The 13304-nt window shown below is 41.6% G+C and overlaps 1 protein-coding gene across 4 annotated transcripts in view; it reads right to left on the reverse strand.

The window, feature by feature from the left end:
- MPHOSPH9 (M-phase phosphoprotein 9) overlaps positions 1 to 13304 on the reverse strand; it is a 311640-nt gene that overhangs the window by 96496 nt on the left and 201840 nt on the right. For 3 of the 4 annotated variants that reach the window (XM_069214980.1, XM_069214979.1, XM_069214978.1), the window contains exons 16-18: positions 12405 to 12506; positions 11226 to 11363; positions 771 to 946 (exon numbers count right to left, since the gene is read on the reverse strand). In XM_069214980.1, the coding sequence (XP_069071081.1) occupies positions 771 to 946; positions 11226 to 11363; positions 12405 to 12506 (416 nt within the window). The remainder of the gene's footprint in view (positions 1 to 770; positions 947 to 11225; positions 11364 to 12404; positions 12507 to 13304) is intronic. The other variant, XM_069214981.1, reaches the window with a different exon arrangement.

Consider the following 13304-nt stretch of genomic DNA (forward strand, 5'->3'; position numbering starts at 1 on the left):
GTAAAGTGAACAGAGTTTTAAAGGCAGAAAAAAATAGGATCTGGCAGAAGGCGAAAAAAGTTGGGGTAACCGTGCAGAAAAGGTAGATTTCCTACTGGCCCTTTTTGTGTTTGGGCTTTTTGATTTCCAGACTTTCACTGGGACCAATCCACTTGTTGTACCCTACCAGGGCTCCATCACGGACAGCCTCGAATCATACCTAAGTCCTGGTCTATCACTTTGATAAACTATCATTGACACTTTCTACTTTTTGGCACCATTTTCACTTAAACCTTTAAAATTGCACATCTCTGCCGATTTCCCCACTGGATCTGTATTGGTTTGGTCTCATTTTACTCATAACATTTCTCTTTATTTTTAAATTAGTTGTGGAATTTTATTGCAATTTGCACAGCTTTATCTAATTTGTATGTATTGCTTAAACGCACACTGCCTTTGATTTATGCCTGCCTGGTTTGTGTCATATTACCAGGAATTCAGCACATGTTTATTATATTTAATTTGTGTGACAACTAGAGGGAGGTGGCCTTATCCTTTGAGCTTGACATTTGTCCACCCCAAATAATAACCCACTTTCCTACAAAGTGTAAAAATATGTAGGCCCTTACTAAAATTCTCAGGACACTCTGTTGGGACCATCTCAACATTCATGTACACGTAGTCAGATGTAGTATTAATATTATTTGCAACATATGAGGTCCTGGAAGGCTGGATGATGCTGATGGGTGGTACAAAGTAAAAATGTAAACCAAGAAACAAATTAAATTTACTGATAGAAGTATCCGTCTTTTCTGTTTGTGTGCCCCAACTTTTCAAAACTTTTCCATCTTCAAATTCTTTGAAGGCTCTCATAATAGGTGTGTCAGGCATAACTCTGCCTTTTTTGGTCATTAGACTTGAAGAAAAGCTTTCACGTGAAATGTCCTTTTCTGGTGGAGATGGAAACCTGAAAACACAACATAGCAAAAAGATATTTTCAAAATGCTGACAGAAGGAGAAATATTGAAACTTGAGATATCACATGAAAACATGATTTGTGGGTTGAGGGTAATTGAAGAAATATGTTTTGGTCTACTACAATGCAAAATATGAAATATTATACTTCATTCTGAAAATGTGTACTTTTCTATTGTACGCTTGTGACTGTATCCGCAGATTTTATTTTAAGTTTGACATACGCTTCTGCTTCGTATCAGGTTCATAACAAAGCTCCACCGGCACAGGTCATTACATGGGGTATTATGAGAAAAGGAAGAACACATATCTTAATTAGGAGTTGCCTGATAAAATTGTCAATAGTTTTCTGCAATAAAATTACCACTACTGGAAGTTCTTGTAATTCTGGAGGCGGGGAAATAACAGGTGTTAGAACTTTTGGGAAATAAGTGGGGATCAGTGTTCTACCCCAATTCCCGCATATTTTCCACTGGAGTTTCACAGTGGGATTCCGGATGCTTTGATCAACCGAAATCTCCATGTGAAACCAAAAAAACGTAAAATTCCAAGAAGCCCCTCTATTGTCGGTTAAGGGTCATGGTTTTAATGAGGGCCTTAGTAGAAACCCATCAAGGAAATATAAAAAGAAGTAAGAAATGTTAATTTTGAGTAAACATTAAACATTCATAACTTTTTTTTCCATTTTTGGTCAATTTCAACATTGTAGGATTTATTGATTTGTAGACAAGGATAAGTTTAGGGTTGTTTAAAAGGTTTGTGGTATGTCAGTATTTGTAATTAGGTTTGAGACTGGATCATGGACAGGGTTAGGTTGTTGTTAGTGTAAGTATAAAAATAAGAATTAGTGTTGTGTTTAAAGTTGTGCTTAGGTTTAGGGTAAGGGTTAGGGTTATGGTTAATGTGTGCATGACATTAAGCTGGCACTTTAGTATTGGGGTAGGGATTCAAGTTGTGACAGGGATTTTCTTAATTTCAGTATTATCAAGATTCCTTTATAATTCTTCATAAAATGCATTTTCCCCCATATAGGGTTCTTTGTTACCACTTATCCCTTACTGAATTTCTTCATTTTTGTATTCTTCATAATTATTTAGGTCTATTACATCAGGGAAGTCTTATGAATAAGGTAACACATTTCTGTTCATTGCAGGATATTTAAAAGTCGAGTACAGTGAGGCATGCTGAAGTCATATTTTGTTTTTTTTTAAAAGGCAAAAAGGGTCAAGGGAACAATCGTACAGAAGATTACCACAGAAGTACAATCAAAAGGTTACATGACAGAAACCAATACAAAGCAAAAGAGAAACTCATTACAGAGAGTGAAACATGATGACACATCTTGAAAGATTGGTACTAGTAAATAATGTGAATCCTGAGAACACTTTACAAGGTAAAAAAATAGATTATGCCACACACAGTTATCAGTCACTCTAAGAGACTCCATCCAAATCAGATGTTAACAAGTTGCGAATTAGCTCTTATTCACCAGGTGGTAGTCATGTATTCATAGACTACAAAACAATGACCCCACACAATTCTGCATGATAAAAAATATATGAAAAGTGGTCTATCATAAACATTCTTATAATGAATGATGGAGCTTTTAGTGCTGAAACCCTGATACCAGTAGACTGGTCAGGCAATCACTTCATTCCTGTCTTGCTTTTCATGTTTAAAGATGTGACAGACAAATGAACAGGTAAAAAGAATGAAGCAATAGGTGAAGGACACGAAACATATAGCTATTGCTATGCTGACCTTGAATGTACAGTAAATTTGGCAAAATCCGTAACATTTAAAAGACAACCCCATAACAACATGAAAGATGTGATGGATGAATTACTCCCTATGAACTTTAAATTAATCTGAAAACTCACAAACCGGCACAATGGTAAAGAACAGTAAACACATATGGTAGCAAGATCCACCACCAGAGAGCTTGGCTGCTATTTGAAATCACAGAAAAAAACTAAAAAACTGCATCTCCAGAGCAAAGCGTACTTTCTTTATTTATCCTCTGGGACAGGCCAGAAACCAGCCAAAAACCTTTTGATACTATGAAACAACACTAACACGCTTCCAACTCTAGAAGTCAACAGCACAAAAGAAAGGAGTGAAGAGTTATAAGAACTCTTATGAAAAGATTTGAAAGATTTAACTGCTGCTGCCCTCTGTGTAAGTAGACAAGGAACCCCACACTCCAATTTAAAAAAATAAGGTGGTCTAGAATAATTTTAGAGAAATTACAAAACGTTAACTGACTAAGAGTATAACAAATATTAGATCATTGTCTCACTTCGTTGAGACAATACCGCCTGCCACTCCAATAGAATTCAGCCCATCTCTAGCTCCATAATGGAAATGTCTGGTAAACTCTTCTTGGAATTAGAGCAGGGTCTCAGGCTGCTTTAAAACAGAGGTTACCCCAGTTGTAAAATCAAAGCAAATTATACTGGAGGTCTCCAAGAGGTCTTGCCAGGTAACAAATCTCACTTACAGGTGATTAAATAATGCAGCCTACTTTGCATTGAAGGTTGCATTCTTCAATCAACTGTAATCGTCTACAACATTCTAGAATGTTAGGTCGGGATACACAAAATCTCTGAGCTTCATGCTATATAAAAAATATGAACCTCCACACTTTAAAACACCATAGCAAAAATGAACAATACTAACTTAAAATTCCTGGGATTGGTCAAAACCTTCACATCTGAGCTGCGCTTTAAAGAACAAATTCGGTACCTTTTGTAACTCTTTTTCTGATACATACTATCTAACAGCAGATTCCTCACCTTAGAATATTCCCCTGGCCTCAGACTAGATCCAGAATATCTTGAGCACTACCTCTGCCCACCGGTAGGTGACATCGTTCAGTTCCTTGTTGGCATTGGCTGCGTGGTAAGGGATGCTGTGGTGCCTTATATGCGCCACCCCGGTGCACTGACATCAGTGTCTTTTGTGACTATTTCCATGCCAAAACACAGAGCCACGACTGAACAACGTGTGACGTGTGTGCAGACTTTAGGGTGAAGAGCCCACATTGCAGAGTGAGGAAGATAGAAGGCCAGTGAGGAATCTGTGGTTAGGCAAAGTTACTATCAGAAAAAGTGTTACCGAAGGTAAGTAACTTTTTCTTCTGAGAGACTTTTAACATCAGATTACTCACCTTAGAATAGATCCCCAAGCAATACATCCCCAGAGGTGGATCTGCGAACAGGCTCAGATCACAAAGTCCTGGAGGACCGAAAGGGTGACATGCCCATCCTAACGGACCTGACTGTCCGAGCAGTAGTGCTTTGTGAACAAGTGAAGTGAAGCCCACGTAGCAGCTTGGCAAATATCCAGTACAGGTACCTCATGTGCTAACGCAATAGTAGTGTCCTTTGTCCTGGTGGAATGGGCCTGCAAGCCCTCCGGAGGCTGCTTCTTAGCTAGTGCACAGCAGATTTTAATGCAGAGCACAAAATATCGAGAGAAGGTTCCATTCTGGTCTGCTTTGCCTTTCTTTACCCCAGCAAACTCAATAAAGAGTTGATCGTCCACTTGGTGACCTTTGGTGCAATCGATGTAAGAGAGGGCTCTATTTGTGTCCAAGTGAAGGAGTCTCTACTCCTCAGAAAATGAGATGGAGCAACAACAACAAAAAAAGTAGGAAACGTGATGTTCTAGCCGATGTGAAAAAGAATGACCATCTTTGGTAAAAAAAAGAAGCATGTGTCCCAAGAACCAGTTTTGTCTGGGTAGAAGCTGGTGTATGGAGGGTTAACATACAAAGCCTGAAGCTCGCTAACCCTCCCCGCCGATGTAATGGCAACCAGAAAGACCGTATGAGAGTCAACAGCTGCAAAGGGCAGCTTTGAAAGGGCTCAAAGAGGGCACATATCAAGATTGTCAGGACTAGATTGAGAACTCATTGGGGTATAACAAAGGGAGTGGGAGGAAACAGATGGTGTAAATCCTTTAGAAACCTTGTCACAGCCGATGACTTGAACAAAGAGAATTGGTTTGTCAGTCGCACAAAACTGTATGTAGACAAAAAAAAACTTAACAGTGCCAGGGGCAAGACCTTGCTGGACTAGCGAAAGAACAAACAACAAGCAAAAAATAATAAACAATGGAGCACTAAGCCACAAATGTATCCCAATGGCAGGTGAATACTGTCCGGGTGGAGGATGCCTAGCTGCCAAGATGACATCACAGGCGTCAGGAGGGAGATCGAACAATTTGTTCCTGCTCTATCTCCAGTCATGAAGGCGGAGACAGTACAGGTTCAGGTGCAGGACCATGCTCTGTTGCTGCAACAGAAGGTCCTCCTTGCGGGTAACCTGATCGAAGGACTGATGCTCAGGAAATTGGGATAGCATACTTTTTGTGTCTTTGATCCCAACCCCTCTCTTAGAAGGCCGTCTTCACCTATGAGTGATGCATAAGCCACTAATGTAAGCTCTGGGTGGGGAAGGGGGAGGAGTCTGCTGCTGACCCTATTGCAGTTCGTCAGCCACCGCTGCATAGCTTCTGCAGTCCCCTTCAATAAATGAACCAAGTTGGAGAGATATCGGGACTGATCCTGCACCCACTGGGACTTCAGATCCTACTGCAGAGCCAACATGCTTTACCAGCAGGATGCAGGAGGCCATGAGACCCAGCAGCCTCAGTCTTACTGAATTCCAGGGTATTGGCTGAAATGTCAGAATCATATCCTGAATATCTTGGACTATCTGAGGATAGGTGCAGAATTGCACTGGGTCCAGAATTGTTCCAATGAAAGGCAGGGTCTGAGAGGGGAACAGATGTGACTTCTTCACACTGACAGTGCATCCCAGCAAATGAAGAATTTCCACCATAGTCTGGAGCAAGCCCACCTTAAGCAGCCAGTCATCGAGGTAGGGAAAGACTGTAACCCTGACCTTCGCAGATGGGCTACAACCACCGCAATCACTTTTGTGAACACCTGAGAGACTGGTAGGACGAAAGGAAGCACAGAAAATTGGAAATGCTCATGGTCCACAGTGATCGGCAGGTAACGCCTGTGGGCTGGCATGTTGGAGATGTGGAAATACACATCCTGTAGGTCTAGCGCTGCCATTCAGTCTCCAGGGTTCAGACAGCCAGAATCTGAGCCAAAGTGAGCATCTTGAATTTTTCATTCCTCAGAAAGTAGTTGAGAGGGTGGATTTAGTATAGGGCGGAGGCGGCCATCCTTTTTAAGCATGCCAGATTCCAGAGAGGTGTCCAAGCCACTGGTATCACTGAGCTCCTCATTTCAGTTTTCTTCTGACTCAGAGTCGTACTCAAAGGGACCAACCCTTCTTTATCTAGCCCATCAGGAAAGTAGAGTCTATCTAGGGGTGGTAAGTTCAGGAGTTGGTAGGGCCTGGACGGTAATTGCAGAGATGTACAATGGCACCAGGATTGCACTGATTTGGAGCTGGGGATGATGGGTTCGCTGGCAAGCGGTGTTGGATGGAATGGAGCCAGTGAGGAAGAAGGCACCTGTGGTGGTGCTTTCGGCATCGTGGGTGGATCCAGAGGGCTCTGCTGGCGATAGGGGTGAACCCGCCACCGGTACCCAGCAGGGGCACCTCTCAGCTCCTTGGGGCCTGAAGGTGCGCCAGAGAGAGAGACAGACGGTGGCCCAAACATGGCATGCATGGTGTCGTAGAATTTCTTCAACTCAGCAAGAGTTGATCTGGCTCCAGGAAACTCTGGAAAGTGCAAAGCCGGGCCAGACGCTGGCTCTGCAGATGGAGCGTGGAAGCGGGGCCTTGAAGCAGTGGAAGTGGGGAAAATGGAGGCATCTTTGCCTAATCGTGGTCTGTCTTGGGGTGCATGGACTTGAACTCATCGAAGGCATGGAATCGTAGCTCAACCCTAGGTACCAGATGCAGACCAAGTGAGGATCCAGCACCAACATTTGTCTGTGACAGATCCTCCAAGGTTTAAAAAGGTTTTGAACGGGACATGTTCCTAAGCACACTATGAGCAGCTGCTCCAAAAAGGGTTAAAAAAAAAAACAAAGTTTGAAAAAAAGTAACAAAATGAGAGAGGTAGCTCCCTGGAACAGGACTGTTGGCATAGAAAGAAAAGAACTGATGTCAGCGCACCAGGGTGGCACAGCAACATCACCTCCGATGCGTAAGACGTAGACGGGGTGCAGAATTACACTGTCTAAAAGCGGGCAGAGGTACTGCTCAAGATTTTCCAGATCTAGTCTGATGCTTGGGGAATTTTGTAAGGGGAGAAATCTGTGGTTAGAAGTCTCTCTTAGAAATGGCAGTACAGTCATTGGTATTGTCAAGAATCACCTACTGTAGAGCACTCAGAGAGAGGTGGGGCTGCTGTGTGCTATAAAAAAAAAACTGCAAATAAACACAATTAGGAACATCAACAAAGATGCCTAATGACGGCTGGCATGTTCAATCTGCTCTTCATTGCTGAAGCGTTTAGATAGTTGAGTGAAGTGGGTGGTTACCTGACCAGGAAATGATAGGTGGTAAAACACAGCATGAGTCACATGGCAGTTGATCTGGCAAGAAGTCTAATACATGCTTGAGCCACTTTCTCCCCTCCATCAATGTTTACAACTGATGGAATAACATGAGGAGAATGCGCCTATGTGGGCCTCAAGTTCCAAGTTAGTGGATGCCATGGCATTATCACAGAAATAAAGTTTTAACTGTTTACTGCATCTGATAAGAAAAGGAGCTAAGCACATTTCAATCGTGAGAGAATTCCAAATTGTTGATGAGTTTCTCGTGTGAAGTTTGCCTTCTTCTGCACAGAGCCTGAGCTCCTCCTGAGAAAGAATGGTTGTTGGGCACATGCCTAAGAGAAGACCAGTGGAAAGTTTTAAGAGTGATAGAGGTTTATTTGAAAGTTGCACCAAGCCTCCACTATTAGCCACTGTATAAATATAAGGACCACAGAAATAAGGGTGAAGAGTACATGTCCATCATCAATCTGCCTCCAGTGTGTTGTACTGATTTTACTGAGACAAGGGGGTTTTGGGAAGTCCTTTAGGACATTCCTGCTACATGTAAGGATGGACAAGATGCTGTTGTGTAGCCATTTAAGTTATAGCTCCATGCAGGTTGTGTTAGCACATTAGGCCTGCCGCTGTGCACTTTAACCTAGATATATTTTATTTAGCTTTATTTATTATTTTAACAAAAGCCACTTTAGCGGTCTTGTTTTAATTTCTCCATATCTAACTGTTTTTGCTTAGGCCAGCACTATGTTCTCAAACAAGATATTCTTGCTCACTCTGTGCTTCGTTCAAGGCTGTAGTGAAATAGATTGTCGGTGAACGTGGTAAAAGTTTTGTCTCTGGTGTTCAAGGGAAAAAAACACATCCTTACGTAGGGATATTTTCTCAGAACATCAGCTGTTTTATTATAAAAACAATTCCTTGTCCCTTACACGTTAGAGGGAGATTCCAGCCAGAAGACCACAACTGTATGCTGATTGCTGAACGCTTCGCTGCAGCTGCTTATGCAGACTTCAGGCCTTTGCTCAGGTATGGGGGATGATGTATTCCCAGGGGAACCTGAAGGGCTGAATTAGAGCTTAACATGCTGTGTTCTGTTATAGCCTAGGTAGGAATTAGTCTATTGACTCTAATGACAATGGGGTAGCGTTATTTATATGCTTCAGTCTCCTTGTCACAATTTTAATTCGGACATGCTGTATCGTTCTGGTTATTGCAGTACATGCTTTGCTATCTAAGATGCAGTTGCCTCATTAAAACTTTATTGAAACATACACTGCCTCTGTCTGTCATTGTGTATGTGAGACTAATGTAATGTAACTGAGAGAAACGGATGAGACCTGAGTCACCACGATTTCCCTGAGAAATCAGTTATGTCATGCCCTCGACTGCCCAATCATCCCTGCCCTTTGGTAGATGAGGCACTGCTAGTTAGCCAGAGCAAAACCCGGATTGGGTCGACAGGTGTCACCTGTACTGGGTAAGACTCAGTCTTCCACACCGCAGGAGATTCTGCTGCTCAAAATCCAGTAGTCTCATTAGAATAATGAGAGCCTACGTGACAATGCAAGCCTGAACTGCAAGATAGGAATCTTGAGTGTAGTTTTTTTATATTTCCCAGCAGTACTAATTTTGCTCCTTTCACCATATCGTTGATGTAAGCATCCAGGTGTAGTTTACATTTGTGAACGGAGAGCAGCAACAAAGCTGAGGAAAGGAACAAAAGTTTCCTTTTTTAGGGGATTTAACTCTCGACGGTGCTGCAGCATCCAGCTCTATATTTATTCGGATCAGCTAGTGACGTGCTGGCTGTTTGTAATGTTATAGGTTCAAGATCCTAAAGGAATTCATGTATGGTTTGCAAGACAGTATGCCATCACATTAGGGAGATACTTTCTGCCAAAAGGTAACTGGAAATAACTTGAAGTGCTTCAAAGATCTGGCTGAAATCCCAGCAAGCACAGACAGTACTTTCTCAGTTAGAGGCAAATGAAGTAAAGACAGTTGAATTGGGTAATCTTAATAATGGTTGCTAGGGCTTTAAGTGAATTTAGTTAAATATTTTTAACTCTACAAAAAAAATGGCATAGCTATTATGAAATGTGCAATGTTCATGCCACAAAGCACTAGATAACAAACCATTTAGACGGGGCTCGACCATTAATTTCCAAAATTAGAGTTACAAAGTAATATCAGAATTATGATTTGCAAACTGAATACATGAGTATCTGAGACCACCAAATGAGGTTGCTCAAGAATTCTCTCAAGCGCTTTTTTAAGATTGAAACATAAACTGACTGAAGATCGATTCCTCATTCCAATGACCCAAGTGTAGTTGTACCTTTGGCAAATAGGGTGTGCCAAGGAAGGACATGATTGCTATAAGTTAGGAATTGAATCAATTATGCTTCTCTCATTGAGTGGAGGTAAAGCAGGTGTAGCAGCTCTTTGATGGGCCATGTCTGTTTGAATCCTGGATACTGTTAAACCAGTTATGGTGATCCCAACATTTAACAACGCTATGAAATCCCTGCATTATGGAGAACTGATGTTAAAGAAAGGTCTGGCCATCAGAAAAGTCAGTAAACGTCCTTAGATGAAATCATGGACATAAACTTGAATGGAATAGCCTTGAGTTGTGCAAGTAGAGTTCCTTATCATAGAAGCCCGAGCACTTTCTTTTTGCCCTTTTGAGAAAGGTAAGAAGTACTGAGCCGGAATTAGAGGCACAAATTCATCCTTGACTCAGGTGCTTCGGTAGGGTGGTTCACTTGTTGAAGGACAGCATCTAAGAGAAGAAGGGCAGTCAGTTTGCCCTTGGTCACAGCAACGTAAGACTCAGACCTGCGGCCCTAGAAATGCCAGCAATTAAGTCTCTAAATATTCGCCTCATTTTAAACAGAATGCCATCAGTATCCGCATGGGAGAGGGTTGCACAGCCATTTGCAATATAATTCACTAAGTTACTCTTTGTACACAAATATGTATCTTTCGGCTCAGCATGCAAAATTCTTGATTCTTGTACTGATCTTTGATACAAAACAATTTCCTTGCTCAATGAGAAATTGTCATGGGGCTGCTAATCTAGCACAACGTCATATGTAAAACCTCAGTAGATCTATGCTTACGAGCAGACATGTGAAATTTGAATATTTCATTGGCATTATTCTTGAAAAATGGGCTTCCTTAAAATTGTGGCTCTAGTAGAAGAGCATATCAATGAAATCATGTGTGATGCCATCTGTGATCTTTTGCAATGCACTATGTGGGAGTTACTCCTGCAAAGCTAACTATAAAAGGCAGATTTCAGTACAAGGTGTAACCTTCTGAGACCGTCATCCCACTGTACAGACAACAAATCAGGGCACCAGGCTACAGCCTGCTCCCATTGCCTTTGAAGATGCAATTTGTGGGCTTTGGCCTTTGACTCTGGGAGTATGATCTAACATTAAGATGTCTGAGCCCACTGGCCATGGCCTTCAAATTTACCCTGTACCAAATTGACCTGCAAAGAAACCCAGTTAGGCAAGGCTCTGTCATGCCAGCTCGCCACCAGAAATGGACAAATATGCTGCATTTCCACTGACATCAGATGTCTGTGGAAAAGACTCATTTTTTGAACATTGCTAATACGATTTAGTGTGAAGAACAGTGCAATGTTTTCTTTTAGTGATTTATCCACCACTATAGTAATAAGCATGGTGAGCTTGATAGATAGTTGTAAGATTTCCCTTTCTTCAAAATAGAGTCCGTTAAAGAACGATTTCCAAGCTGGCCTTACCGGTTTGGAAGGTAAGTATCCTGCAGTTTGTTGTCCAAAATACTCTGATCATTGTCCAAGTGCTGCCCTGTAAAGGGTGAATATTCTGAGCCAGGCACCAACCACTTTCGTCTGCTAACATCAGTGTTTCGCAACCTGCTAAGAAAGTAAAAATGCTTAAGTATGAACCAGATCACTGTTTACTAATACTGCCATTTACATAATAAACAACTCCAAAAGTAAAAGTAGGATAAGTACTATACTCTAAAGAAAGGCAAACCAGTAAAGGGGAGCTTGAGGGGGGGAGTGCAATTGATTGAACAAGAGAGACAGACAGAACCGGTTGGGGAAGAGGAGATGGCGGACAAAGGGAGATAAGAGATAGAGACATAAGGGAAAACAAGTAGGGACACAGAATAAGAAGATGGAGAGAGGAAGGTAGAGTGAGTGAGCAAAAGTGACAGTGAGGTAGGAACAGAGAAAGAGTGAAGAAAGGGCCAAAAGAGAGAAAGTGGAGAGGGGGGAGTGTGTGAAGAAAGGAGGTCAAGATAAAGTGAAAAAGCAAGAGGAAGATAGAAGCGTCATTTTAATTAGCAAAGAATTAAACAGCATAGGTCCTTTAATGAAAAAGATCTGGCAGACTTAGCATCATGATCAACAGAGGAACAAGACTGAATTGGAGAAGATCGGGTGCAGACTTAGCACTTACCGTGATATGGAATCACATTTGTTGGCTGAGCTGCACGCTCTCTCGAAAGTGTACTAACATTTGTGTATGTAAGTTGCAAGCCATCCTGACAAATACCTCTTAAGAAAATAAATATGTCTGCTTTTTTGGGAGGGGCAGTGGTAAGGATCTGACGCTGTGCATCCCAGAGAGGATGATCAAGTGACACTAGCGATTTCTTGCAACTTTCTAAGTGGAAATGGCAGGCATCATGGCCCCACCTGTCTACCTCATAGATCAAGAAACCGAGAAATAGTGGGGATCAGCAACAAAAAAACAAGAGGTATGTTATCTCTGCCTGTAATTCCTACACTGTGAAATGAGGCGCAAATAAAAAAAAATTATATCAGTTAAATATATGATTCTAGGCCATGCAGAGACCACAAACCAATTTCTATAGAGGATTAATCACTCAATGAGGTCAAACATGTTGCTAAAAGTAAAGAAAACTTGTGATGCACAATTGTACTTACTTTGCATTCGTTATCCGTATGTGATCCTCTGCAATATGACGCAATTTTACCATGTTGTCCTGTTCCATTTGTTTGAGCTGAGCTTCAAGTTTTGAATTAATTCTATTGCAACAAAAAAGAAAGAGTTGTAAACTAAGAAGCCTACTGTAAGAACCTTTGCAGCAGATCTTTATTATATTTTGAATTTGTAACTGCCACTTCTTACATAGCTTACCTAATTTTCAATCTTTAAAAAAATACTACTGAAAACTTGGCTTTTCACCCAGCATGGCTTTGAATGGATAAGTGTTCCTCTACTTCGGAGCAGGTTTCTGCTAGGGCCTTGATCCCCTCTGGCTTATGCTCATAACATATTACCTTTTTCATTATCACAGCTAAGAACAGCTATTTCCATCTTAATTTAATCCTGAGGAATAAACTGGATAGGAAAATGCCAGGATAAGGTGAAGCAGGAGTAGGCCCCTTGCCGATGGCCAAATCCTACACCTATTTGGGCATACAGCATAACTTTTCTTTATTGGACTACTTTCTCACGCACCACATGCACCTGGGTCATGTCCAAGGAGCCAGACTACTTGCCAGAGTAATTGTCAACGATTCCCCATTATGGGTGGAACTCCAGGGACAATACCGAGGGGTTGGAAGGAGTTGGTGCCTGACCCATGGTGCCTCAAGCGGAAAGACCTGATTGTCAAAATAAGAGAGGGCACAACTCTCTATTTTCAGGAGACTATGGTTTCAGAAGATTAGTATTACAATCTGGGAAGCCTACAAGGCGCTCCTGAGGGAACAGGCCATTTGCCTGATTGTGGATGTTAAAAAACAAAGGCTGACAAATTGGAAGAAGATATTTTCAATTAGAACAAGACTTTCACTCAGACGAATGACCGCTTGGGGTAC

Source organism: Pleurodeles waltl, chromosome 11 (assembly GCF_031143425.1).
Source record: "Pleurodeles waltl isolate 20211129_DDA chromosome 11, aPleWal1.hap1.20221129, whole genome shotgun sequence".
Classification (NCBI taxonomy): domain Eukaryota; kingdom Metazoa; phylum Chordata; class Amphibia; order Caudata; family Salamandridae; genus Pleurodeles; species Pleurodeles waltl.